A 25,235-nucleotide genomic window follows, 5' to 3' on the forward strand; every position below is an offset into this window, starting at 1 on the left:
GCAGCATAGGATACATACCCTTTACCCTCCTTTTCATTTTTATAATAGCTGAATTGGGTAGTGGCACAGAAGGCAGATGACTCTGTTCTGAAACTTTCCATTTTATCAAGTGATCTGGGCTTCTCCTAGTTCCAGCCTCTCAGGTGTTGTTTTCTGCAGGTATAACCACTATAAATTTAAAAACCGAACTCATCAGGGTTGCCTTTTTTAAGTATAAATCACTATTAAAAATAATCACTGTATGTTAATTTTTACATCATACCTATAAGTAGGTAGGTATCATTTTCTGTTTGGTTTTACAGGAGAGGAAAAGTTACCTGTATTGTAATTTTGACTACATCTGGCTTAGCCTAATAAAGATACTGAACACTACATTATAGTCTCCTGTATCCTTTTACAGCTTTTGAGAATTTGGCTTAGATATACATACACGTTATAAAACAAAAATATCTGCTCTCCTAAGGGATATAATTTTAATAATTCAGTCAGCAGGCATGTTCTGTATTTTTCCTTTTCAGCTGGGATCACAGCTTTCCTTCAGAGCTATTCAAGGACTGAGTTAGCTGTATAAAATAATTATGACACTGATGGTCGCTAGAAAAAGTACCAGATTTTTTTTTACTAATGATTGTACTCAGTACTTGGGTTTCACATGGGTTGTAGCTGACTGTGTGCTATGAATATGTAATTCATGGAGTGAATTTGTTTGGCATAACAACTCATACTACAGTTTTCCAATATATGACGATTGTTAAATGAAGGCAGTATTTTTCAATAAATTTGTTTTGAAATAGAGAACTTTACTTACGCTCTCTGCTCATATATGAATGGGTAGCAGATACAGCTAGCGTGGTCCTAACATCAAGCAGACACTTGTCTCTATATTTCCCACACTTCATTTTCCCAAATAACTTTCTTGAATCAGAAGATTCAGTAAAGCAAGCTCAAGATGCAATTTTCTCATGTATGAGTGACTGTAAAACAAGCACAGACTGGAATGGCTCTGAACACCTTGCTGCAACTGTACTGTTTCTCTATAATAATTCTTCAAACTGCTTTAGGCTATTACTCGGTAAACATAATTAACTTAATTTCAATAATTCAAATTGCACTCTAGATGAAAAATGGCCGAGAGAGTAGAATCTTCCTCCGCTTCTTTCTCCCCAGAGAGAAGCATGAACTAGTACGGGCTGCAGAGCGTGCCAAGCCGCCTGAAGAGATCTCCAGTTGTTAGGAGAGCTGCAAAACACAAACACTCTTAATCATAGCAGAGCTGCTGGTGGCTTTTTGCTCTTCTAGCCAGAAGAAAAGCAGTTCTGACAGCACAGATACAGGATTTTCTCCTTCCCCACCTGCTTTCAGACTGCACCCTCATACCTGCCTTTCCACCCAGGAAAGAGTGTCTTAGGCTCTTTGAGACCAACGCTGAGGGATGCAGATGCTGGACTGGGTAGATGTTTGCTCACGGTCAATGTGGCTGTCCTTATTTCTTAGCCACCGCCTCCTCCAGTGATATAAAATTGAAGTGGACCGTGGTGGTTGCAAGCACTTTGAAATGCTGGCTCACAAAGAGCCCTGCCTGCCCTCCTTTATGAGAAATCCTCTTTCATCAGAAGGGAGTTACAGCTGCGTAGATGCTTATAGATGTTACGCCTTACAGGGAGGGACAGTTGCAATGCCTGGAAGATGTTCTTTTCATTATAATTCTTTGTATAAAGTCTGTTGGGAGCAGTCTTTTTGCTGAATGACACTCTCCCTTCCTTAATCTCTTCTGCAAACAGCGGGCTTTGGCTGTGGAACACTGCATGGAGAGATGTGCTGAATTCTGCTGAGGCATTTTTTTCCTTTGTCAAACCACAAAGGGAACAGTAAGAAAAAGATTCCGCCAAGCTGATTGATTGATGCTAGTTCTGATATTTTCATTGAAGACCTCTATATTAATGCATGTTAGAGTCCAAGAGGTGTTGCAGCAACTTCTGTTGCGGTGTCTTTGTGGGCACACTGCTGCACGTGGGGGTTTTCCCCCTGTTTTTTTCTTGTATTTCTTCATAGAAAGTTTATTTTGCTGTGAGTGCTAGCTGTATGGAGGATACAGCTGTTCTGGAAGGACAATGAGCATTCATAACACTGGATTTTCTGAAGCTCCCCACAATTACAGTAGCGTATATATGTATTAAGGTATCAGCTTTATTTCTTTCTGGAACAGAGGTCAATATCTCAGCTGGTGCAGCTCACTTTGTAGCCCATGCACCCATAAAGAGTGACTATGAGGTAAATACCAGCATTCACAGTAGCATTTAAAGGCTTTGTCTACCTTTTGCATTTACTCTTTTTTTACTTTTTCTGTATTTCCCACTGTTGGAGCATCCCATAAGATAACCAAAGGGGAAGTAATGAGCATAGACAGGTAACAGTATTTTTACTAACTCATTTAGCTGTGCTCGCAATGGGGGAACTGAAGCATTAATCGGTGTTAGAGCTGAGCGCCCCACATTAGTAGTATTACAGTACAGGGGACTCAGAGGCAGCTGCTTTAGGGAGGACTTGTGATGCCATTTTTCTAGTTCTTAAGCTGAGGAAGACCAGCTTGGTGTTTATAACAATTTTGAAGGGTAAAATACACATTTTAGAACAAAAACCAGAATGCTTTAAGGCTGCTGACAGATACCATAAATATACATTCTAGGTGAACAAAATTTAACACTGGCCAAACAGTATTTCTAACTGTAAAAGTATCAGGATTTTATACACTACTGTCATGCAGTCTTTGTAGTACGGAAAGGGGGGAAAATTCAGTTTTCCTGTGGGAAGTAGCACTTGCTGCTAACCCTGGCACTGTTTCAGATAATGGACTGCAAAGTCCTGAGACCTGTACTGTAGAAAAGCTTTACACAATCAATATGACAGGGTTTTACAGCTCCCTGTGAGCCTTACATAGTTGAAGATTTGATAACTAAAACATTTGGCTTCATAGGCAGGAGAGTTGGAAATAACTTCAGGATTTAAATCTTTAAAACATTCCTGACAGTCCTTCTGTAACATGTCCTTGGAATTTGCAGAAGAAATAATAGTATGGTATAAAGATTCTCTTAGTACCGCTTTAGTATGACCTCATAACTGTTGAATTTATCCTATAAAATTTATATCACAGCTATCATATATATTCTATATATATTACATGGTGTGTTATTCTGTACAGCATATGTGATAAAATTGTTCTTTCTCTAGTTTGATATTTATGTATCCTTGAAGTTTTCCTAACACACAGGGATTTACAAAAGAAATTGGAAAAGTGTGTGGGAAAGGAGAAGAGGGTACATAAAACTTATAGTTGAGAAAGCTTACTCTTTTATAAAGGTGAAGAGGAAGGGTAAAAGATAGTGGTTTCAGAAGGCTGTTCTTTGGTAGGATTGCTGAATTTTCAGGTTTAGATACTTCACTTCGAAAAAACATTTCCATTTCAATTATTTGTATGTAGCTTTTGTTTAAACTAGATTTTTTTAAATTCTTTTGGTAAGAATATAAAATATACCGAAAACTAAGTTGCAGCAAGCTCCAGACTTCAAGCATATTCATTCAGGGTGCGGAAAATGTTGCTGCTGAAGCAACCTGATAGCTTGTTGCTGCTGAAAGGGGTGTCCTCCTACTCCCACCTCTGCACATCCCCTCTCCTGTTAAATCAGCACAAGCATGGCATGTAGCTGCTCCTCAGAGCTGATGCAAACCAGTGCATGGATGCCTCAGCTGTAGCTTAGGTGGCTTATTTTGGTTCCCCACTGAGACAAACTGAAGCTGTAGGCGATTCTTTTGAGCCTTTCAGTACATAAGTAGATTTTAAATGAACATCAGTAGTTAAATCAGCGTAGCCTTGAATGGCAAGCACCTGACTGCCAGCCCTTCTGCCTTTGTGAGTTTTTTCAACAGAATCATCTGTGCAAAAATATTATGCAACTCTAAGATCCTTTTTTCAAACTGTGTGGCAGGAATGTGGTTTCCAGATTAGTTTGGCAAAGACCAATGTGCAAATACAAATCTGTAACCATTTAAGCATAGCCCATCTTGATTCTTATGCGGTTACTCGCCCTGTTACTGACCAGGTCCCTTTGGCTGAAGGTTTCCTGTCTCATCAGTGTGATGAGTCACAGCTTGTTCACTGCAATTATGGCCCTCCAATTATAATTAATTTCATTAGAAGATTAGCATAAGACCATCCCAACCCCAAGAGGGAACAGGTCTAGATGAGGGAGGGCAATAATTTGAGTACGGCAGGTTTATGTCTCGGGTTTCCAGATTTAATAGACTGACAGAAAATTTTGTGAGGCAGAAAGTGACTGAAGAGAAATGCTTAACTGAAAAGCAGTGCCTTCCACTGTACACGTGACATTATCTGATGAGGAAAGACCATGTGCTGAAGTGTAGAAACTTCTCTGCCTGGTTGAAGTACAGGCAAAGACCTGAAAGCCACTATGTGATATATTGACGTGACTGGCCAACCACTCCAAGTCTTGATCTCTTTGGGTTTAGTGTTTGTGAGCGGTAGTATGAGCAGTGGAATTAAAGATTCTTATAATCCTAAATGTCTGTAGATATTTTTAAGTAGAGTTGGATTTGTGTTAGAGTACAAAGAATTTTGTACAAAGAGTACAAAACTGTTTATTATTAAACCTCACCAAAATAAATTTTTTCTTTGTTATTTGATAGCACACTTAAAAGAGAGGCTGGATGAGTATATTAAGCAGTGGAACGGCCTTGTAAAGGTATTTCGAAATGAGAGGAGAGAAGGTTTAATCCAGGCTAGGAGCATTGGAGCCCAGAAGGCTAAACTTGGACAGGTAGGAGCCCATGCACACGCAAGTCTGCCTTTTTTTTTGTTTTCTTTCTTTTTTTGGGGGAGAGGTGGTAGTAGTTCTACATTCAAATAGACGTGTAGAAACATAATGTTATATTACCGATACTGTTAATTTTACTCATTTAAGCTTCTTTTTGTTTATATATGAAAGCATTTCAATGTAAATAAGCTTAATTAAATCATTGTGATCTCATATACAGAAACAGAAATCACTTTTTATTTTCTTTTGAAGGTTTTGGTTTACCTTGATGCCCATTGTGAGGTGGGAGTTAATTGGTATGCGCCACTTATAGCTCCTATATCTAAAGACAGGTAATGTTCTCCTGCTATTTTCAGTGTCTGGCCTCTTAGGAAGAAAAAGTCACAATAACAATCTCACTTTTCAAACTATAGTTGATATCTCTTATATCTATACATATCTGTATCAAGCTATAACAGTGTTTGCTGTATGATGATTTTATTATCTGCCAGCATAAAAGCTATGTAAGGAGGAAGGAAAATAGTCAGGTAAATAGATCTCCAGCTAGTTAAATTCAGTAGGCATACTGAATATTTTGCTTAGCATAGATTAAATATAAGACAACTCTTGTCTTTTGCAACATTCTGAGGGACTGCTATAAATATGTCCTGTTATACTGAATAAGGAGCCTGATTAAACAAAATAACTAAACAAAAATGTTATTTTTGGTAGAGGAAAAGTAGCAGTCAGTGTTTTGATTTAACAGGGCTTTAAAGCCCCTGTGATATCAAGAGTTTTATAACTTTCTCATCTTTGGTCTTGCAATATGGTGGTCTTTGTTTCCTCTGAAGCACTTTGGAGCGTCGCCTCTAGCGAACCGAGGCCAGGGCTGGAGCCTGTCTCTGCTGCAAGCCCAAAGGCTTGCTAGGAGTCAGCGGTGGAAAAGCCTGCGCTGTGTGCGTGGGATCTGCAAGAGGTGACAGAAGAGGGATATCCCCAGGGGCTTCATTTCTTCCAGCTGTTGAAATGCTGTTGTTGCTGTGTGCTACTGCACTCTTAGCTTGTGTGGTCAGGGGCTACGTGTGTTTAGGAAACCATGTGCTTGTTTAAACTCTTTAATCCCATAAAATAACTGCTTAATCCTAAAAACTATTTGTTAACCTGTCGCACTACCAGACCTTTCTTGAGGAGGTTTTTTTTGTGTGTGTTTTAAAGGCTATAACTCAGCTTCAGGCCTGTATTTGGGCCGGGGTACTAGAGAGAAGGTGGAAGTGCTTGTGTGCTTTCATCACATCTGTGTTACTCTTTTACATGAGAAAGGCAGGTGAGAGCAGGCAGCTTTAGAGGTATCCTCCAGCACTGCCCTCAGAGGCAGAGGTTATGGAGGACCAGGGGTGCCAAGACACGTGGTGCCAGAGGGCAGCACTCAGCAGCCTTCTTTGAAGCCCTGGTCCCCTGGGTGCAAGCATGCTGCTCCTTCTGCCTCAAAAAAGAGCACAGCGTTAGTGTTTCTTCCCCTTCCACACGCTAGTTTTTCTATCTCATAGAATTTGACTTACAAAGATGGAAGTGCTCCAAGTTTGGTCACCATGAAACTCATTTGGAAAATTTGGGGAGAATAACAAGATAATGTGCTTTCCTTGGTGAATATTCTATATGATAGATCACAATGAGGAGCATATTGCAAATCAAAAAGGAAAAATTCTACTGAAGACTGCTGCTAGGAGCACCAGTAACATTTTGTTATCCTGAGAGGTTGGCTTTACAGGGCAGTTGAATAGGACAGAATTGTGAAAATCTTTGTTTACACGGGTAAAAGCTGAGTTTATCGTACTTGTTGACAGCTAAGATCTGATATGAGTAGAAATTATGGGAAATGATAATACTGTGAGAACCCTAGCCCTCTAAAAGGCTCCTCTGTTGCCTCCAGCAGTGCCTTACTAGAAGACCTATGTCAAGAAATACATGTAAAGGAAAAAGTATTGATAAAGTAATTGATATATCAGCATTTCAGACCTAACTTTTCTGATTTCAGAGCCTCTTAAAACAACATAAAGGACTATCACTTTTTTCTTCTAATGAAGCTTCATTTTTTAATGTTTACAAGTGACTTTTCGTATAAACTGCTCTATTAAGATTAATGATTAATGGTGTAAATTTCAGATTAGACAGATTGCTCTTCTGAAATTGTATTTTGCTCTTTCTTTCCCTTCTATAAATGTTTCAGAACTACATGTACTGTACCTCTAATAGATTACATAGATGGGAATGATTATTCCATTGAGCCACAACAAGGTGGGGATGAAGATGGTTTTGCCAGAGGGGCCTGGGACTGGAGTTTGCTATGGAAACGAATTCCATTAAGCCACAAGGAAAAGTCCAAACGAAAACATAAAACTGAGCCTTATCGGTAAAGAAAGCTGTTTACATACTGTGAATCATAATGAATAATTGTCTAAACCCTTTCGTTTTTCCCTCCCTCCCCCCTCTTTTCCCATGAACTACGGTTGGTGCACGTGTGCCACGCGGGTCCTTGCACATAACCGCATCTTCCCTGCCACCATCCGCCACCCTGCAGAACCACATGCACTGTGCCGCTTATAGATGTCATAGATGGCAACACTTATAAGATTGTGCCACAAGGGGGTGGTGACGAAGATGGGTTTGCTAGAGGAGCGTGGGATTGGAGTATGCTATGGAAGAGGGTTCCCTTGACCAAGCGAGAGAAGGAAAGCAGAAAGACAAAAACTGAACCGTATCGGTAATCACTAAATCACTTACCCGTTTCTTTTCTTCTGAAGTCGATATTGATCCACTAAAACTTGCATGTAATTCTAGCCTGAAAATCTTCATATTTCTAACTACACCAGCTGCTGTGTTTAATTAGACCTGTTTGCCACTACTGACTATGTGCTCAAAATACCTTTGCTACCTTGTGCTGCCTCTCCGTTCCTGCTCTTGTGTGGTTAAGAGGGTGCACATTAGAACGACGGGTTTGTTTGGCAAAATAAAATACTGTATGACTTTGTTTCCAGGGAAAACTTTATTTAGCTATGATACTTATTTAAAAGTAGTGTTGGAAACAAGAGTGCTTATTTAACCATTTGATTTGAAATAACGAGCATGCTGTGAGTATTTATAATAGCCAGTAATGCATAAAATCTGTAGCCTGCTATCACGGCTTGATGCATGCATACAGCTCGTGGGTTATGCATGTTCATCAAAAAAATCCCTTTTGTCGTATTTCTCCCACTTGCTTCATAATAGATCGCATCTGACAAAGAAGCATACTGTTTAAGAATCTTGGCCAGATATTTCCTAAGGCCTCAGTATAAGTGGGGATTTTAATTTAATACACATAACATTTTTAAAAAAAGGGGGGGAAAAAGAGAAGACACAACCTTATTTTCTGGGAAAACTCCAATAACTTTCACAGAAGCCCCACCTTTTTCTTTTGCTTTGTCGGGGCGTATGTTTTCTTCCCAGCAAACAGAAACTGGCTAGAAACCCTAGCTTAGAAACTAGGGTTTCTGGATGGCTTTTCAAGACTGGGAGACTGTGGTTCTGCTGTTTTTTATTACTTTCTTCTTCACACTTAACTAATCGTGTTACTACATTTGAAAGCAATCCTCACATCTTCAGAATCTAATGTCTTCTATTGCTTGTATATATATGATTTAAACATCGTAAGAACTGATGTTGGTAATTCCCTATCCTCACCCATGATTGTTCTCTGCTAAAATGGCAACACATGCAAGGAAGTCATGAAGCTTTGATCTGTTTTGTATACAGTATAAATAATACCATTTTCTGACAAGGCTGTCCACATTGGAACTTTAATATTAGCTTAGAGGGGGATAAACTATTTCAAACATCACTGTTGTGTTCTGTGTTTACCATCCAAACAGGTCTTAAAATCCTTTAAACTGTTTCCAGAAACACAGAACACATGTTCTCAGAATGGTTTAAAGGATGACTTTATTTTAGTAATACTTTCAGAGTTACAATGTTTCTTCTAAAAAGAGTCATTCCCTGCGTCTGTTTATTTCCAGGCTGTATGCATTTTGTTGCAGCAATACCAAGGCAAATAAGACCAAGTAAAAGTCTTGCTGGAACTGTAGCCAGGATCGCCTAGTTTAAAAAGGAAACAAACAAACAAAAAAAAAAAACCTCCACAGCTTAAAGCACAGAAACCAACTTTTTGTAATGTGAGAATTGCCTCAGGACTGAATACTTCTTTCAGAAATATTATGCTTACCTCTTCGTATGCTATAAAATAAACTACTGAGCTTATGCGGATTTTACTGTGTTCTTTAACACACTCGACAGCGCGCTGGAGGCCAAGACTGCAGCCTCAGCATCTGAGGCCCCTACACTTGCCGAGTCTTCATGGTGCTAAGGAAAACCAAAACTGCAGGAAAGCCACAGGGCTGTACTGTGTGGTGTGCTTCTCCCCGCTGTGCTTGCTGGCTTCCTACCCTTTGAACCCCTGCGATGCAGCAGCGGTGTTGGAGGGGAATCCAGTAAGCAGCCAAATGGAAGGGGACGTTTAAGAGTAACTCAGCATCTGATTTGGAGAACAACTAAACTGATAACTGTTATGCTTAGCTGATAGACCCAGAAGCTCTGTTTTTGTTGTTGCCCTGCCCCTGCTCTGCGGAGGCTGTATATGCTAACCCCGTGAGTTATTTTTTCTTAAGCAGTTCTCCTCCAGACATTTCTATGCAGAAGGGAAATACATAATCATTGCTGTTAAAAGGAGCATCACTAAGTTAAAAATCTAATAGAAAAGAGACTGAATACACTAGAAATGACCCATCTCTCAGTACTTTGGCCACGAAGGAATATTTCACTTGTGTTTCATTTGTCTTATCAGAGTGATCTGGACTCTTGCATCCTCCTCCTTTCAGTACTGCACATCATCTGAAGTCAGAAATAACTCACTTTTTCCTTATTAGCTTTTTTCAAAATTGCCAACTTAGTGGGGACTCCAGCTTTTATCCATTAGGATTTTTATATGTTTATTGATCCCCAGGTGAAAAATGCTTGGTATGTGCGCTGGAAATGGCTTAACGTATCCTACTCTCTATTTCAGTGTGAGCAAGCAACCAAAGAATTTGGGTTAGAGCCATTCTGCAAAAAATGAAAAAATGCTCTAATCCAAACCATGACTTTTTGACACATTAAGACTTGCTAATTGAGCCCTGGCATACAGGGAGGGAAAAAAAAAAAACCCACCACCAACCAAACACCTGAACCAAAATGGAAGCCTTGTACAAGTTGATCCAGGACCTCTTAAAAAGTTCACTGAGGACAATGAGAAGTGTCTCATATGGCAATGGTAGACAAAGAGCCAGAGGGAGATGATAGAGAGGTATCATTTAGCTGGGAAAATCCGTGTTGCTCGTGTAACGGACAATAAGTTTCAATGTGGCAGCTCCTCAGAGCATAACCTTTAAGTCTGCTATACGGTCTTATCTGTTATCTCAGAAACTTGAACAACTTTCAAAGGAGAAATGTCTTGCCACACTGATTCTTACCTTCTTTATTTTAATAAAAGCACACTGGCTGGCTGAATGGATAATTCCAAACAAAATTTTGTATAATTTAGAACAAAAAAAGCAAACAGTCAAATCTGTGACTTCATATAGAAATATTACAGATGCTGTGTCAGAAGATGGTTGGAAGCTGATGACAAAGCCTTATGACTTTTCAGTGTATTGCCATTTATCTAATCTTTATTATATGTTAACAGTTAATTGCTTCCTTAATCAAAGCTTTCTCCAAGTGTTGTCATATCCTTTTGGCAAAAGGAGTTAAACTGTCTTCCTCTTACAGGTCCCCTGCAATGGCTGGTGGATTGTTTGCTATTGAACGCGATTTCTTCTTTGAACTGGGTCTCTATGATCCAGGTCTTCAAATTTGGGGTGGTGAAAATTTTGAAATTTCTTACAAGGTAACATCAAAAAATTGAAAACTAATTCAGTGTAGGATATATTTTTTTTCTGCAAATACTTCAGACACATCTACCTCTGATTTGCACCACCTCTGTCTCATGAAGCCTGGTAGGTTTTGTTGCGAGGAGACGTCGTGGCCCACATGCATGTCCTTAATGTTTCCTTTGGGGCAGAAGTGTTCAGAGAGGTGGCCTAGTGCTGAGACCCAAATACTGAGTAATCTAGATTTTCTTAATGGTTTGGGATCACACACAACCCTAAATGTCTAATCTAAAACCAGACTGGCAAGTTTTATGTGGGTGAACTGAATGCTCTCGTGGCAAGTATAGAAAAATGTCGTTTCTAATGGAAGTGATTACAGAGAACAAGTAGCATTCAGTTTATGCATAGATGCCCATAGATTATATAACGATCCAACAAAAACTAATCTGCCCTGGTTTCCTCCTTCCTACCATTTTTATGGTTGAAAAATGATCTCACATAATTTTCAAAATCTCAAGAACTTCTTTACGAAATAAGTCTTCGTAATTGAAACGCTAACTGCATAATTGGTAATCACTGCAGAAGATTTTATTTTCACTCCTAGGCATACGCATGCTCTTCACTTAGCAGGAAACATAAGATGATCATCATTAGTTTCTCACAGCTTCAGTATTCATAATGACACAAGTGGTAGACAGCAGGAATCTGTCCCAATTAGCAAACAAAAGTGGTGACGTCTAATATCCTCAGCAGCAATCTGTGAAATTGTAGCTGAATTTTACTAAAAGAACATTCAGAGCTCCCCTTGCTACTCTTGCTCTTCGTGATTTTGAGGAAAGCTCCGAGTGCACTTGCTCAGCTGTAAATCCATATGCAAAAGGTAGTTATTGAGGATGTTATACATACAGGGTCTTTATCCTTCTAATTCTCCATCTTGCTTGGAGCTAAATCATAATTGAAATTACATACCGTAGTTTTGTAATTGAAGTGCTGATTATGTAGAGACCTCCAAATTGGTTTCATGTAGATTACAACCCATCTTCAGAAGAACTAAGTAACATTTATCAGTCTTGTATGCTGACTCCTAGATAGCAAATATAGTGGCCTTGCATATCTGAGGGCTTCTTTTGATGAAACTTAAAAAAATGAATATGATGATGGAAGTAAACTATTCTGCCCATCTTTCCTAATACTATTAAGTCATATTTTTAACCTGGTATTCGGACTAGTTTGGAACATCCTCAAAGTCAGCTTGATTTGGTGCTACATTTCAAACTTGTCAAAACTATGAGCAACTCAATTCAGATTTAGGTATGTTTTCTTTTCCCCATAAATGGATTATCCAAGGATGTGTGGGAGGGAAGGAGTTTCAGAATGGTAATATGTTTTACCCGTTTTTTATTTTCAGCTACTATAGTTAAAGAAAAATCTGTTTGTACTTGGAACAATGGGTTACCAAAGACACCCTTATCTCCTACTAGTCTTTATTAAGAAAAACTTAAATGTGATGGGCATCTAACCAAAACCCATCTTAGTGATGGTATGTGAACTGCTTTAATAAAATCAAAATACTATTAATTTGTCATAATAAAAATTATCCAGTTCCAGATTTCGTGCACTCATTCATTACTGTTGTTTTAAAATAGCAACAGAATGAGGTGGCAAACTTTTTTAAAAGCTTTTTTAAAACGTAATTTAGTTGAGTAATTGCATGGCTGAGTTGAAGATCTGCTCAATACAGCCTTTCATTTCAGAGACCTGTTATGTTTAAGCTTACATGTGAAGCAAAAATATTTAAATATATCACACAGTTGGTATAATAAGAAAAGTAGTTGACATTTCTTCCGTAATTTATTATCTATTTGTCCGTCTTAAATTCCTGGGCATATATATTAATATCTCCACCTTTGCTTTAACTTGTAGATCTGGCAGTGTGGGGGAAAGCTGTTGTTTGTTCCCTGTTCACGTGTTGGACACATCTATCGTCTCCAGGGTTGGCAAGGAAATCCACCCCCTGTGTACGTTGGGTCTTCTCCTACATTAAAGGTACTGTTCCGCTGCAACCTTGAAGGTGGTTAACAGTTGTAGATAAATCTATTTAAATTATCAGTAGCAATTTAGAGAGCACTTCAAAGCTATTTAGTGTCTAAAGCTAAGATTGTCATCCTCACTGATTACTAAGAGTAGAGATTCCTGGAACCCATCCTCTTGCTCTACCCTTCCCCATCTTTGAGGTGCGAATCACATTTCCTATTACTTACTCTCAGCACCCCAAGCCTTTGCTGTGCTGTGCCCAACTGAAGTATGAACAACTCTAGTAGTTACAGCACGCTACTGGAGATGATGATCATGGGCTTGAAATCCCCGTTTGACTTGATAGGATGTGATCCTAGGCTGAGTTAGTGAATGCTGTAATCTAGCATCTCTCAGACCTTTGTGGCTGCATTTGTTAATGAAGAAGCAGTGAATGACACCTGGGAAAATGGCATGCTCTGCACTTCACTTGAAAGGTTGGTAACTCCTCAGGCATGGTGCAAGTTCAAAGTGTTGCTCAAGCCATGATATTAAAAGTAGACATCACCTCAAGGAAAGAGTGAGCCAGCTGTCTGTATCTGAAGAGATAACTTGAATCAAGAAAAACTGTTTCATATAAGTTTCCACCTACCAGCAGGAAGAGAGACAACCCTCCTGTTAAGGTTTCCTATTGCCTGGTTTAAGCTTCCTTTTGTGCAGTGTTCTGGCACTGGTAAATCCTGTTCCCAAAGACCTAGTTCTTTGTAAATTCCAATCCCAGAGCCAGCTTCCTAGACCTGTGACGCTGACGACTGGTGGGGTTACAGAGTATGGCTTGAGCCAAGCTAGCAGTTGGTTCTGTTGGAAAGGGAAATGTCCCAGCCTTGCTTAACGGTAGGAAACTAACCTGGCACGCACGCACACACCCACACCCGCACACCCCCCCCACCCCCCCACCCCCCCCCCACCCCCCCCCAAAAAAAAAAAAAGATACTCTATTAGTAACGTGACTGGATTAACATTTTGATCAAATAAACACAAGGACCGGTACAAGGGAGGGTAGGAGGAAATGGGCATTTCACTCTTCAGAAAAGCCGATCAAAAATATTTACTGCATACTAAACACTTACATGAGTCTGCTCATCTGCTTACAAGAAAACACTGTTGAGTGTTCTTAAATACTAAATTGCTTCTCTGTACAAGGCAGGATGCAGGAATAGCATTCTCCCTCTTTGGGCACCCTCTTATCCCACAGTAAATGTGGGGGGTTTATAGCTTTAATCCACATCCAGCATAAATTGAACAAAGTAAAACTCACACAATAATTTGTGCCTTTAATCCAACCTGTTATGGGTGTTTCAACACCAGGTTATTAATGCTAGAAGAATTGTACAAAGTGAGGGGTGTATCTAGAACATGTGCAGGTAATATAGAGATAAGAGCCATCAAAGAGACTGAGTAAAAGGATGTGAGGGGGAGAGGTTTGTTCGCCAGGCGAGCTATCCATTTTTTCCCCTTCTCCAAGCAGCAATAAACTACTTTACTTAAGAAGATAAGATCTCCTTGGTGTGTCATAGCTGACCCATTTAAGACTTAATGTTTTCATCTTTAGTGGTCTAATGTATATCATTCTCTGTATTAAAACTGTAGAAGGTGAATACAAACTCTGAATTGTAGTTCTGGTACACAGCAAATGATTGCAACTCTTCATTGCATCCATAACTGAAGAGTCTTTATTTTCAACTAAACATTCTCTAAACTTAGAAAAAGCCGGTTTGTTTTGCTGGCTTCAGTCCTAAACTGTCATTTGAAAATAATATTCGTGTGTCTTGTATAATCTGCTGAAGGTGACAAATTACTAGTGCTATATAATAATTTCATGCTGTCACTTTTTAAGAGGAGAAATCCTTAAATTTCTGGAACTAATATTCAGTTATGTCTGACCTGTTGTGTGTGCTTTGAGGTAGCAGCAATGTCCTTGTTCTTCACAGAACTATGTCAGAGTTGTAGAAGTGTGGTGGGATGAATACAAAGATTATTTTTATGCCAGTCGGCCCGAGACAAAAGCATTACCCTACGGAGATATATCTGAGCTGAAAAAATTCCGTGAAGATCACAACTGCAAAAGTTTTAAGTGGTTTATGGAAGAAATAGCATATGATATAACTTCATACTATCCACTGCCACCTAAAAACATGGACTGGGGAGAGGTAAGTACACCACATAACCTGTATTTATTTCAGGAGCTTTTTTAAAATTGGGAATTCACAGGGAAGTGATTGTTACTGGACATCAGTCTGAGAACAGGCTCTTTGATTACTGTGCTATACTAAGGTATATGATACTAGCCAGAGAGCTATAGAGATACAACCCTAGGAATTGCACTTTGAAGTGCAATTCTTCTAATTAGCTCCATAGTTCCTTGAAAGATTATTTTATCTCTAGTCCTGTTTTCAGTTATGTCTAAAGCTCTTTTTTCCGTAATCGGGATTTCGTTTTCTTTACAAGAAAAAAAGTGCTAATCCTGTGTGCGTAGGAGTCTTGGCAAAGATTAATAGGTGAAAATCTTTTTCTGTGGAGGCCTAGAGAATAGCTCATGAGATCCAGGTGGAGTACATTCTTCCTACATTTGCTAGCGTGTGATGTACTCATACAGTTACAGCCTCAGTAAATCCCTTATCTGCATGTAATAATTTGATAGGATTCTGTAACAGTCATCTCAAGCATTAATGTGTAAGAGTGAGACACTGCAAAATTAAGGATGTGGTTACAAATTTGGCAATTTTCCCATGGTTGACACGGCATGTCACTGGGCAGGCGGAGGACACTTTGCTGAACCCTGCCCATTTCATTCCAGCTTTTAGCCCACACCTTGAGGAGCTCTTACTGCAGGTCTCCTGCCTCCCTTCAAATGAGTTGGGGTTTTTTTGGGTGGGGGTTTTTTTTTGCCTTTTTCACTTGGTTCCAGCCTTGCCTTGTCTCTCCTATCAACTTTATTTTTGTTGATCATGGAGGCAAAATCAGAAAATTGTCTCACTAGCAGAGGAGTCCTGTGTCCCACCAAATTTGACAACCTTCTTTCCCAAGATATTATGGATCCGTTTCTGTAACTTCAAAAGAGTATTAGGAAGTACAGATTATGCTGTTTCCTATGGCCAAGAGTGGCCATCTCTAGATGTGGCCAACTCTAGTTAAAGTGTCATCTCTCACTTCTCTGAGGAATTAGTGACACAGAGCATGTGCATGGTGGAAGGGGAAACAAATAGTCTTATATCTGAGGGACCAGGTGAACAATGCCATCTTTATTTCTTACCTAAAAGCTAGCACAAAGCATCAGTTACTACATTAGCCTTAGACCTCCTTTTGAATCCTCATAAAGGCTGAGGAAGGCATGTTATATATTATTATTCACTGAGGTGAAAGTGTCTGAAGAGACTAAAATAATAATGGCCACCTTGCAGAAAATCATCCCTGATAAAAGCAAACGGCTCTGGTGAAGTAACAGGAAAGTTCAGACACTTCTCTGAAGTTTGCTTCAACTCTTCTTCATTGGCTGCCAGTTATCCTCCATCTGAGAAATTTGTTTCGCCACCTGTTTGTAACACCGCACTAATTGTATTTCCAAACTGTTGGGAGTTAAAGTGTGGGTTCATCTTCCCTAATGCTCTCTGGAAGTCAGGTCTAAGCTTAGTGCTCCAGACTTTCTTCTACCATCACAAAGAAGAAAGAGGCTCTGGCAAAGGAAATGGGTCTGGAAAGAACGTTATGTGTCATGAAGTCTTTGTAAAGCTGTTCACTGGCCCTTCTGAGGAGGGAATGGGATAATGAGCAGTTCAGGCATGCTTTCTGACAGGACTTCTGTTCTTTCTTCCTATACCTGTGCCTTCCCCTCATCAATTTTATATCTTTTTGTGGTTTTTTTTCTGTGTAATTGCTGCTGCAGAAGGTACTTCTGAGCATCTGGGTCTGTGGGCTGTGCCTGGCTGCATTTAATAATAGCTGTGTATAACTTCTCTGCCTCACGTTTCTCTCATCCACAAAATGAGAGCAACTTAGCTGAGCTCCTGCTTTATTTATGAAGACCTGGGAGACTGAACATGCTTTGATAGGAGATTGAATAAATTAAAATACTTGAAAGTCCTACATTTTGGTGTCATTAATTTGCAGCTGAGCTTTGCAACTCTTGCTTTATCAGTGTACTCTAACTAAGATTCCACAAATTAGCATGGGCAGCTTGAAGCTCCATCTCCCAGAATGGTTAACATCAGTATTTAAATTTCATACACAGGTGTGTCTCATATCTCTCTGGCAGATACCTGCTTCTGGTTTGAAAGATAAGTGGGAATTTTTTCTGAACTCGTTTCATGCTTATTTTTTCCTTGAGACTAACTTAGAGTACAAAACCTCTTTTCCAGATTAGAGGCTTTGAAACCTCTTACTGCATTGATAGCATGGGGCACACCAATGGTGGCTTCATTGAGCTTGGGCCGTGCCACAGAATGGGAGGAAATCAGGTAAGGAGCTTGGAGGCAAGCCTGAAGGAGAATTACTTGCAGTGGATGATAACAGGCCAGCTTTCTGTTAAGCCTGTACGTGAAGTCACTTAAGTGCCAGCTACAAAAATAGGAGTTAGGGATTTTCCATAAGCATACTGACACTGCTAAAATATGGGAATCTGAAAATGTCATCTCAAACACAAATGGTACAAAATTGAAGGCAAATTCATAATCTCTTCTTCAGCGAAGCAGATACATGAGGAAACAAACTGTCATTTAAAGCAACCATATCACTGCATTAGAACAACTGCAGCTTTTAGCATTGCTGCTGACTCGTCGTTTATCTTCTCATAGTAATTAATCCTTCAGGAAACAACCCCCTCACTCAATTATTTCACAAGGTTGTTTTGCTCTAATGGAAGTATAAAACACTTTTGTGCAGTAACTTATCTTCCACCACAGGAGACAAGAAATTGAATACAAATTTGCCTCTGCTTCATTTACAAATTAATTGGCAGCACATAATTACTAGTAGATGGTTGTAATCCAAGCTGCTATTGTCTTTGACCTGTATCTTTACAAACCTACCCACAGTACCACACAAACATGCTGTTCCGTATTTTGGCTGGAAAACTTGTCAGCATTTAAAGTCCTTATTTATGCTGATGGTGAGTTAAACCAGGTAGGTTTTGTCACGGCAGTCAAGAAATCACATGCAGGAGGACGGTGCTTTTGAAAATCATATTTGGGTTAGCTCTTAGTAGCCCATGGAAATACCTCCCTTATTTTGATATTTAATGAAAAAGTTCCCTACACTACTTTTTCTGTATACGTTACCCCTGAAAACCCTGTAACATTTATTTCATAAGAAGGAGCTAGGATACTCTTTTTGTATCTGGATGCATTAGTTTGGTTTCCTCCTTGGGTAAAATGCCGAAGTTGTACTGTCTTCACGTGAAATCACTGTCCAGGACCAAGGACTTGCTGTCAGACCTTTAGAAAGACAGTGGATTGTTTGGCCATCAAATCATACAAAGGCTTTTAATCAAACACTTTCAGAAATGTCCCAAATAGGGATCCCTTTATTTTTATCATTTTTGTCTTGCTAGCTAAGTTTCTTAGCCTTCTGAATCCTACAGGAAAGTTATCCATGAAATTGAGTGTCAGGGTAGTAAAAGTCATGTGAAATAAAGAGCCCTCCTGAAAGATAGGTGCAATAACACCAGAGAATATATTGAGTGATGCAGTTCTTGTTGGTATTTTCAGTGTTTCCAAACTAATTGTTATTTTGAATCAACTGTTAAAAAGGTGAATTTTTTTTTTCTGTTAGCTTTTCCGAATCAATGAAGCTAATCAACTCATGCAATATGATCAGTGCTTAACGAAAGGACCGGATGGATCCAAAGTTATGATTACACACTGTAATCAGAATGAATATAAGGATTGGCAGTACTTCAAGGTATGGAACAGATATATAGCAGAAAAGAAATTACGACTTGCATTCTGGTTTTTTGCACCTCTTTTTTATTATTTCATGTATATTTGAAAATAAAGCTCTATGACAAGGTTAACTGAACCAAGTCGAGTAAGTTGTTAATTGCACATTCTTGGAAATCCGTGCTTGCAGGAACACTTGCTCTAGGGAAAGATGCTTTTGCTAGCAGTTCTAGTTGCTGTCTTCTGTAGCAGAATCTTTACGGAAAATCTCATGAGGCTATATGTGCTGCCCCAGGTGCGTTAGGTCTTAGCACTTGTCTCGGAGGAAACAAGAGTTTCCAAGAGCTTTTTGTACCATCACCCTCTCTGTATGCTTTCTATCAAGAAAGTTTCTTTATCTAATGGATGCTGTGAGAAGATTACCTCAATGCTGAGGTGCATTTAGCAGCTGGGATCAATATTAGATCTAATTTCAGGAGGTCTAAATTGAAGTGTTACTCTGTTTAAAAAGAGAAGATCTTTTTAAGCCTACATAGGAATAGGTGAACACAGCATTACCCTTTGCCTTCTTGTGTTGTCTTTGCCTTCTTCAGTATTTCTTTTTCCTGTTCGTTAGCTGTTCTCTAATAACATGCTCTGTTGTGAGTTCTGGGTGCGGCATGATTCTAATGCTATTGCAAAATCTATGAATTATTAATAAAGGCTTGGAATGTTGGCTTATATACTTGTGAAGGCTGCTGCAGTCTATTTAGTCACTACATCTGTGAGTCCTCTATTCTAGTTTTGAAAGGGTTATTTTAAGAAATGTCTATGGTTATATTTCTGTTTGTCCCTTAAAAAATGAGACTGAATAGTCTAAGGGTGATGTTATCCTTGGATATAGCCACACATAACTTGGTGCTGTGTCTAAGAAACTCTTCTGTGTGGATTTTTCTTCAGTCTATCTAGCATATTGCATATTTATTAGCTCATTAGCTGGTTATCTGGATTGTGTTTTTCTGAAAGATGTAGGCACCGTTGAGTGCTGCAAAATCTGTTTGTTATCCTTTAAGCCACCCCACTTTTTCTGATATTTGCATAGAGCTAGGAAACATCAAGCACCATAATGCCATTTCCACTCAGCTTTCTTATGCCATATAGGCAGACAAAATTCTTTGAACCTGAAATGTAAAAATAATAAGCAGTGTTCCAGTGCCTGCTGACTTCTGCGTTAATATTGGGATAATATATAGCACTTGTTAACTCTCCAGCCATTCTGGTGTGTCCCAGCATGTTACTTGGCTCTTCTCTAAGGATTTCTTTTATGCAATAAGATCCATTTCCTCCACAGTGGTACCAAGACGTGTAGTTGTTTGCTTATTACCACAAGTTATAAGGAAGCCCAGTAGGCATGGTCTGGGCTGTAGAACAAAACACTGACTGGCTTCCAGAAATACAAAAAAAGAGTGTGAGAGCAGAAGGACCACCGAGGGCGTGGAACCGAGCAAATGCTAGATGTTTGGCACATTCTGCTGTGCAGTACGGATTGTATGACCGTTCCTGCTAATGAGGAGGTGTAAGGAATGAAATTCTTATGAACCGCTGAAAAATGTTGTGGCCTTGTGTAAATGAAAGCTGCCAGGAGATTTTATCTGGTTGGTCGGTTGGTTGTTTCTGGAATGAATGTTTGCGTGCCAGTTTGGTGAGCGTAACATCTGTGCTGCTTGAGCGTTAAGCAATAGCAGGGCTTCGGTGCCCATAAGCAAAGATCCAGAACAGGGCTGGCGGTGGTCTGCTTATTCCTTTTGTTCAGGCATGTTTACCTCTCCAAGTACAGGCCCCCCATGCCTGGCCACACGGTGGGAGCAGGTATTGAGCTGACCCAACGTTTGGACATGTGCATGCATGTGGGAGTGAGACGGTGATGGAGAGGGTCCCCACGCCTGGGGGGAGCGTGTCTTCCCATGGGCGCTGGGCCCATGGGGCAGGGCTGCGGAGCCCCAGCCCGGCCGCAGTACTGCGGGTTTGCTTCTGCTCCGTTGCTCTCCACGCTAGACGCAACTGGTCAGTGAGTCGGGGCTGCATCTGGCATGCAGGGTCAGCAAGTGGGGGAGAAGCCACAGGCGGCTTTGCAAATGCGTGAGGCTCAGGCATGGCAGCACAAGGCATGTGGAGGGAGCCAAAAGTGCGAGTCTCAGCCTGAATGTGCTAGGCACAATAGGTCTGCAGTTACTTAGGCAGCCTCCTGTTGCTCCGGAGGCCAGACTTGCTCTCATACCTTCTTCTTTTCCTTTTACCAGTCAAACAGAGAGCAGAGTTACTGGGTTTTTTTTTTTCCCCAGTGTGGTTAACATTGGTGTTGGGCAATTGCTTTATGTGAGGGCTAACCGAAGGAGGATCTGCCCAGTGAATTCTCTGTCCTTGAGAGTTAATCTTTTGTTTTGGCTATAGGATGGATGAAAAGGCTTGGAAGCATTTTAAACACAGTTTTGCTCATTTTCTTAGCATTTTGTTGCCTAAGAGAAATGCAGAGCATTTCAAGTGGATCTACATGTATCAAACACTTCATAATGTGAAGGCCGTGAAAATCCAGGTTTAACAAATAGTAAAATGAGTATAGAACTGACCTGGGACCCTGAAGCCTGCTTTTGTAAATAGCTGTATTACAGTTGTGGAAGAAAATGTTAAAAAACAAACCAAAACAAAAAACAACACATGTTCCTGATGATTTTGTTTTCCAGAATCTGCACAGATTTACTCACATTCCATCAGGGAAGTGCTTGGATCGGTCCGAAGTCCTCCATCAAGTTTTCATTTCAGAGTGTGACTCCAGTAAAGCAACGCAAAAATGGGAAATGAACAACATCCTTAGTGTGTAGACAGACAAAACCTACCTACTGACACATTAATTTGTACAGGACTGAAAATAGCCTGAACACTGCTGCAATTATTAACTTTGTACAGCTGCGAGCCTCCTGGCTTGGATGAAGGACATAGACGAACTGTGATTATTACAATAACATTATCATCGCAGTTAATGTTTACAAAACTGCTTTACCTTAAACTCTGTAGATGTTTACATCTTTTTGTTTTAAGATGTTGGTAAATTAATGTGCTGTTAGCTGTGTTTCATAGGAACATAGCTAAAAGCGTTGTCGTCTTCTTTGGGATTACACTCAGGGGTCTGAAGGCAGTTTTTTTACACACACTTGAAAAGGTTGGAGTAACCAGATTTTCATAGAACTTGGTGATTATCAACCTGCTGTATATTTTTATTTAATTTTGCATCTTACTAAGCACTGCCACAGGTTATTAGCCAGGGTGGCCTTCTCTCACAGTCATGCTGCTTTTTTGGAAGGTGAATTTCAACATATTTAGTGCCTCTTTCATTTCTCTCTTTCACAAGAAAAACATTTGTTGGAAATTATACAATGGCTTTTTCTGAGCTGTCACCAGGGGTAGGGACCAACCGTACCACCCTGTGTAATTATTGTGTTACTGAAGAGACAGTTCTGTTGCTAGTTTGGCTGCTCTACTTCAACTGGATGCTGTGTACGGTGCAAGGAAGAGCTTAGTGTCAAGTTTAGTGCTAATGTGGTATAGGTTGATGGAAGTAAGCACCCTTGTGATTCCAGTTAAGAATTTATAAGCACTAACTTGCTTGTTTAAACTATGCCTTACATAAAAATAATTAAAAAGAAATAAAATAAAGCTGCACAGTTACGTAAAACATAGAAAGAATCCAATGCTTCATTTATATCGTTACTTTAAATGGAAATCATGTAGAGGTGGACTAAAACTTATAATTAGGAAAAACCGTCCAGCTCCTTAACACATCTACGTAAATCTTTGCAAGGACATCTGTCAACTGCTTTGGGTGCCAGATTTAGATTTGAAAAGAGAAATGGAAATCCTGAAACCACATTTATACTAATTTTCTTCTTACTTTTGTCATTGGAAACTTTTCCTGAGGGATTAGGAACCGAAAATACAACCACTTGGTGCTATAGTGTACAGAATAGAATGTGAAGAAGTTTCTAAAAATGTTCGGGAAAGGAGGTTATGTGAACTCCCCTAGGAGTATAAATATTTACTCTGAATGAACAGAGAGGTGGAGGAGAAATGACTTATCCTCACTTCCTTATTCCAGATTTTGTGACTGTTAAATGTTGACACCAGTGTACTGATTTCATAAGAGTTATGCCTATAACATGTCACACTACTAAATATGACTAAATACTTCCCTGAAATCTAGAATAGCGTTGCATGCAGCTTCCATTGATGTTAACAAGGGTTATGTATCATATTTGGTGACAGAGTTTGATCTTTTTAGGGCTGTCTGCACTAACCTGTTAGTTTGGGATCTTTGCTAGTTTCTTTACACTTCTCATCTATCCTTTCAGAGCTAAGAGAAATAGAAAACAAAGGAGGGAGAAACTGGAAAAAAAGGAGAATAAGGGTGTGTGCCGGTGCTTGTTCCTTGTGTGTATGAAAACTGACTCCATTTTAGTGTGTTGGGTAGATTAATTTAATCATATGACTATGCATAAGAGAAAGAATGGTGGCACACAAATTGTGCGAGTGTGCGTTTTAAATGGGTATTTTGTGCAATTCATTGAAAGCTGATGCTGTATGTGAATATGAATCTGTATGTGAGACTGAAACCTTACAAAATATGAGATCGTAAGAAGCTGTTGCTGTTAATGACTTTTTCCTACTATAGCAGGCTTGGAAAAAAATAATTCCCATATTCTTGCTTTGTAAGTTGATGATAATATCACTATGCATTTCTACATATTTTATAAATTTGATTTATGCAGATTTTGATACACTGTATGTTTCTGTAGAAATTGTATAAATCTAAAAAAATTTATTAGGGATAAATCTGGGAAACCTATGTATATCTTACTTCTGGGTTGCTTGTTTTTTAGGTGAAGTAAATAAAATATTTGAATTCTTGGGTTTGCTATACTTTTACGGAGTAAAAATGGATTATTATCTTTATAGAAACCCCATATCTCTAAATCTAGACAACTTCAGTGTTACAAACGTACAAATACTGGAAGTGTGTTATTTTATGTTTTATCTAGCTACCTTTTGTTGTATCTGTGGGGACTCAGGTTTTTTGCCAGTGAGGTGAAAAATGAAATTCCCACTGAGAGTTGCCACGTGGACACATTCGGATTTTTGTATCACCTGCCCTGATCTAACTAGGTAGATTTAATATGCTCATAGAAAATGAACTTGAGAACGATTTCTAAAGTAGAACCACAGGTCAGGACTAGCTGATAGTGTTTTTACTCTGTATTTTATCGTAGTCCGTGTATGTTGCCACCAACAAACATGTTTCAGTCAAACAGTCGTCTTTTCCCAAGAAGGTTTCTTGGCAAAAGAGTATGCAGTTACATCAGGCCATGGAAGACACAAGTTCTGGCCTAAGAGCAAACCTAAATGCTGAAATCTACAGCACTTTTTTACAGATGAGATTCTTGTTTCCCAGCTATGTCTGTGAGTGCACTTTTGTGCATTCAGATTTCGAAAGGCTCCTTTGGCAAAATCCTGGGGTTAGCACAGTCCGGTTCATGTAGGAAATACCCTTTTATGTACAGAAACAGGAGCTGGTGGGAAGGAAGGGACATCTTTCTTCGTTACCGGAGATTCTAGCGCCAGGACAACCAACAGCACCTTTAAGCAGTACCAGACACTGTCCCATTGACGGCATCCTAGAATCAGTTCATCCTCTTTCCCTGATGCCAGTCAATCTGCTGTAGTACTATCAGCTTCTTCCATACCATCTGCCTACAAATTGCGGTCCCTAAAGACAACAGTCAAGATCAATTTACTGCTCTGAAACTAGACCAAGAAGCCTGAGATCTATTACACTCTATGCCAGGGATGTAAAAATTTTATGCTTATCTCTGATCTATGAGACTTTTCACAAGAAAAGAGAAAACACACCAGCTGCCTATAAAAACACAAAAGATGCTTTGCTAGATGTTGCTGTATAACAAGCACAATTTCTCCTTTAGGTTAAAGAAGGTCGAATTATGCAAGATCCATAGAAGCACAGGAATTTCAGAACATGCAGAAGAAATCATCTACACCATTGAACACAAACTTTTTTTGTACAAGCATTTATTGTTTGTCCCCTGCTGGTGAGCTTAGATCCGTCAGTTTAACTGGTGAAAAGAAACAGCTCAGGGAAAACAAATTAGCAGTGTTTCTGTTTCTGGTTGTTCTTTTCCTTGCTATAAGAGGCATGGGAATACTAGGTCTTGCTGTGTTCCGAAATCTTATCTTGCTACTTTTATGAGAGCAATCGTTGAGAAGTGTCGGTGTTTATCTTCCAGAGTAATATTTACTTTCTGGGAACATCAGAAGTGGTTGCCAGTGTTCAGTCCTCAGGTTGTTGACTTTGCTTACCCTGCAGGTCTCCTCTGAACTCCTGTGGTGTTGGAATACTAAGTGGTGTAGCCTGGCTGGCACTGTATGGGAGGACTCTCTATGTAGAATGAGTCTAGGTAGAAAAAGTGATAGACTATCAAAAAATGTGAGTTTGGCTT

The 25,235-nt window shown here is 39.5% G+C and overlaps 1 protein-coding gene across 2 annotated transcripts in view; it reads left to right on the plus strand.

The window, feature by feature from the left end:
* Positions 1-23,643, plus strand: part of GALNT7 (polypeptide N-acetylgalactosaminyltransferase 7) — a 73,872-nt gene extending 50,229 nt beyond the window's left edge. Inside the window, exons 4-12 of one of the 2 annotated variants that reach the window (XM_075091137.1) lie at positions 4,702-4,832; positions 5,082-5,161; positions 7,036-7,218; positions 10,647-10,764; positions 12,671-12,793; positions 14,752-14,970; positions 17,176-17,274; positions 18,587-18,715; positions 21,414-23,643. In XM_075091137.1, the coding sequence (XP_074947238.1) occupies positions 4,702-4,832; positions 5,082-5,161; positions 7,036-7,218; positions 10,647-10,764; positions 12,671-12,793; positions 14,752-14,970; positions 17,176-17,274; positions 18,587-18,715; positions 21,414-21,551 (1,220 nt within the window). In that variant the 3' untranslated portion in view covers positions 21,552-23,643. Of the gene's footprint in view, positions 1-4,701; positions 4,833-5,081; positions 5,162-7,035; positions 7,219-7,386; positions 7,570-10,646; positions 10,765-12,670; positions 12,794-14,751; positions 14,971-17,175; positions 17,275-18,586; positions 18,716-21,413 lie in introns of both variants that reach the window. The other variant, XM_075091136.1, reaches the window with a different exon arrangement.
* The last annotated feature ends 1,592 nt before the right edge of the window (positions 23,644-25,235 follow it).

Source organism: Phalacrocorax aristotelis, chromosome 4 (assembly GCF_949628215.1).
Source record: "Phalacrocorax aristotelis chromosome 4, bGulAri2.1, whole genome shotgun sequence".
Lineage (NCBI taxonomy): Eukaryota > Metazoa > Chordata > Aves > Suliformes > Phalacrocoracidae > Phalacrocorax > Phalacrocorax aristotelis.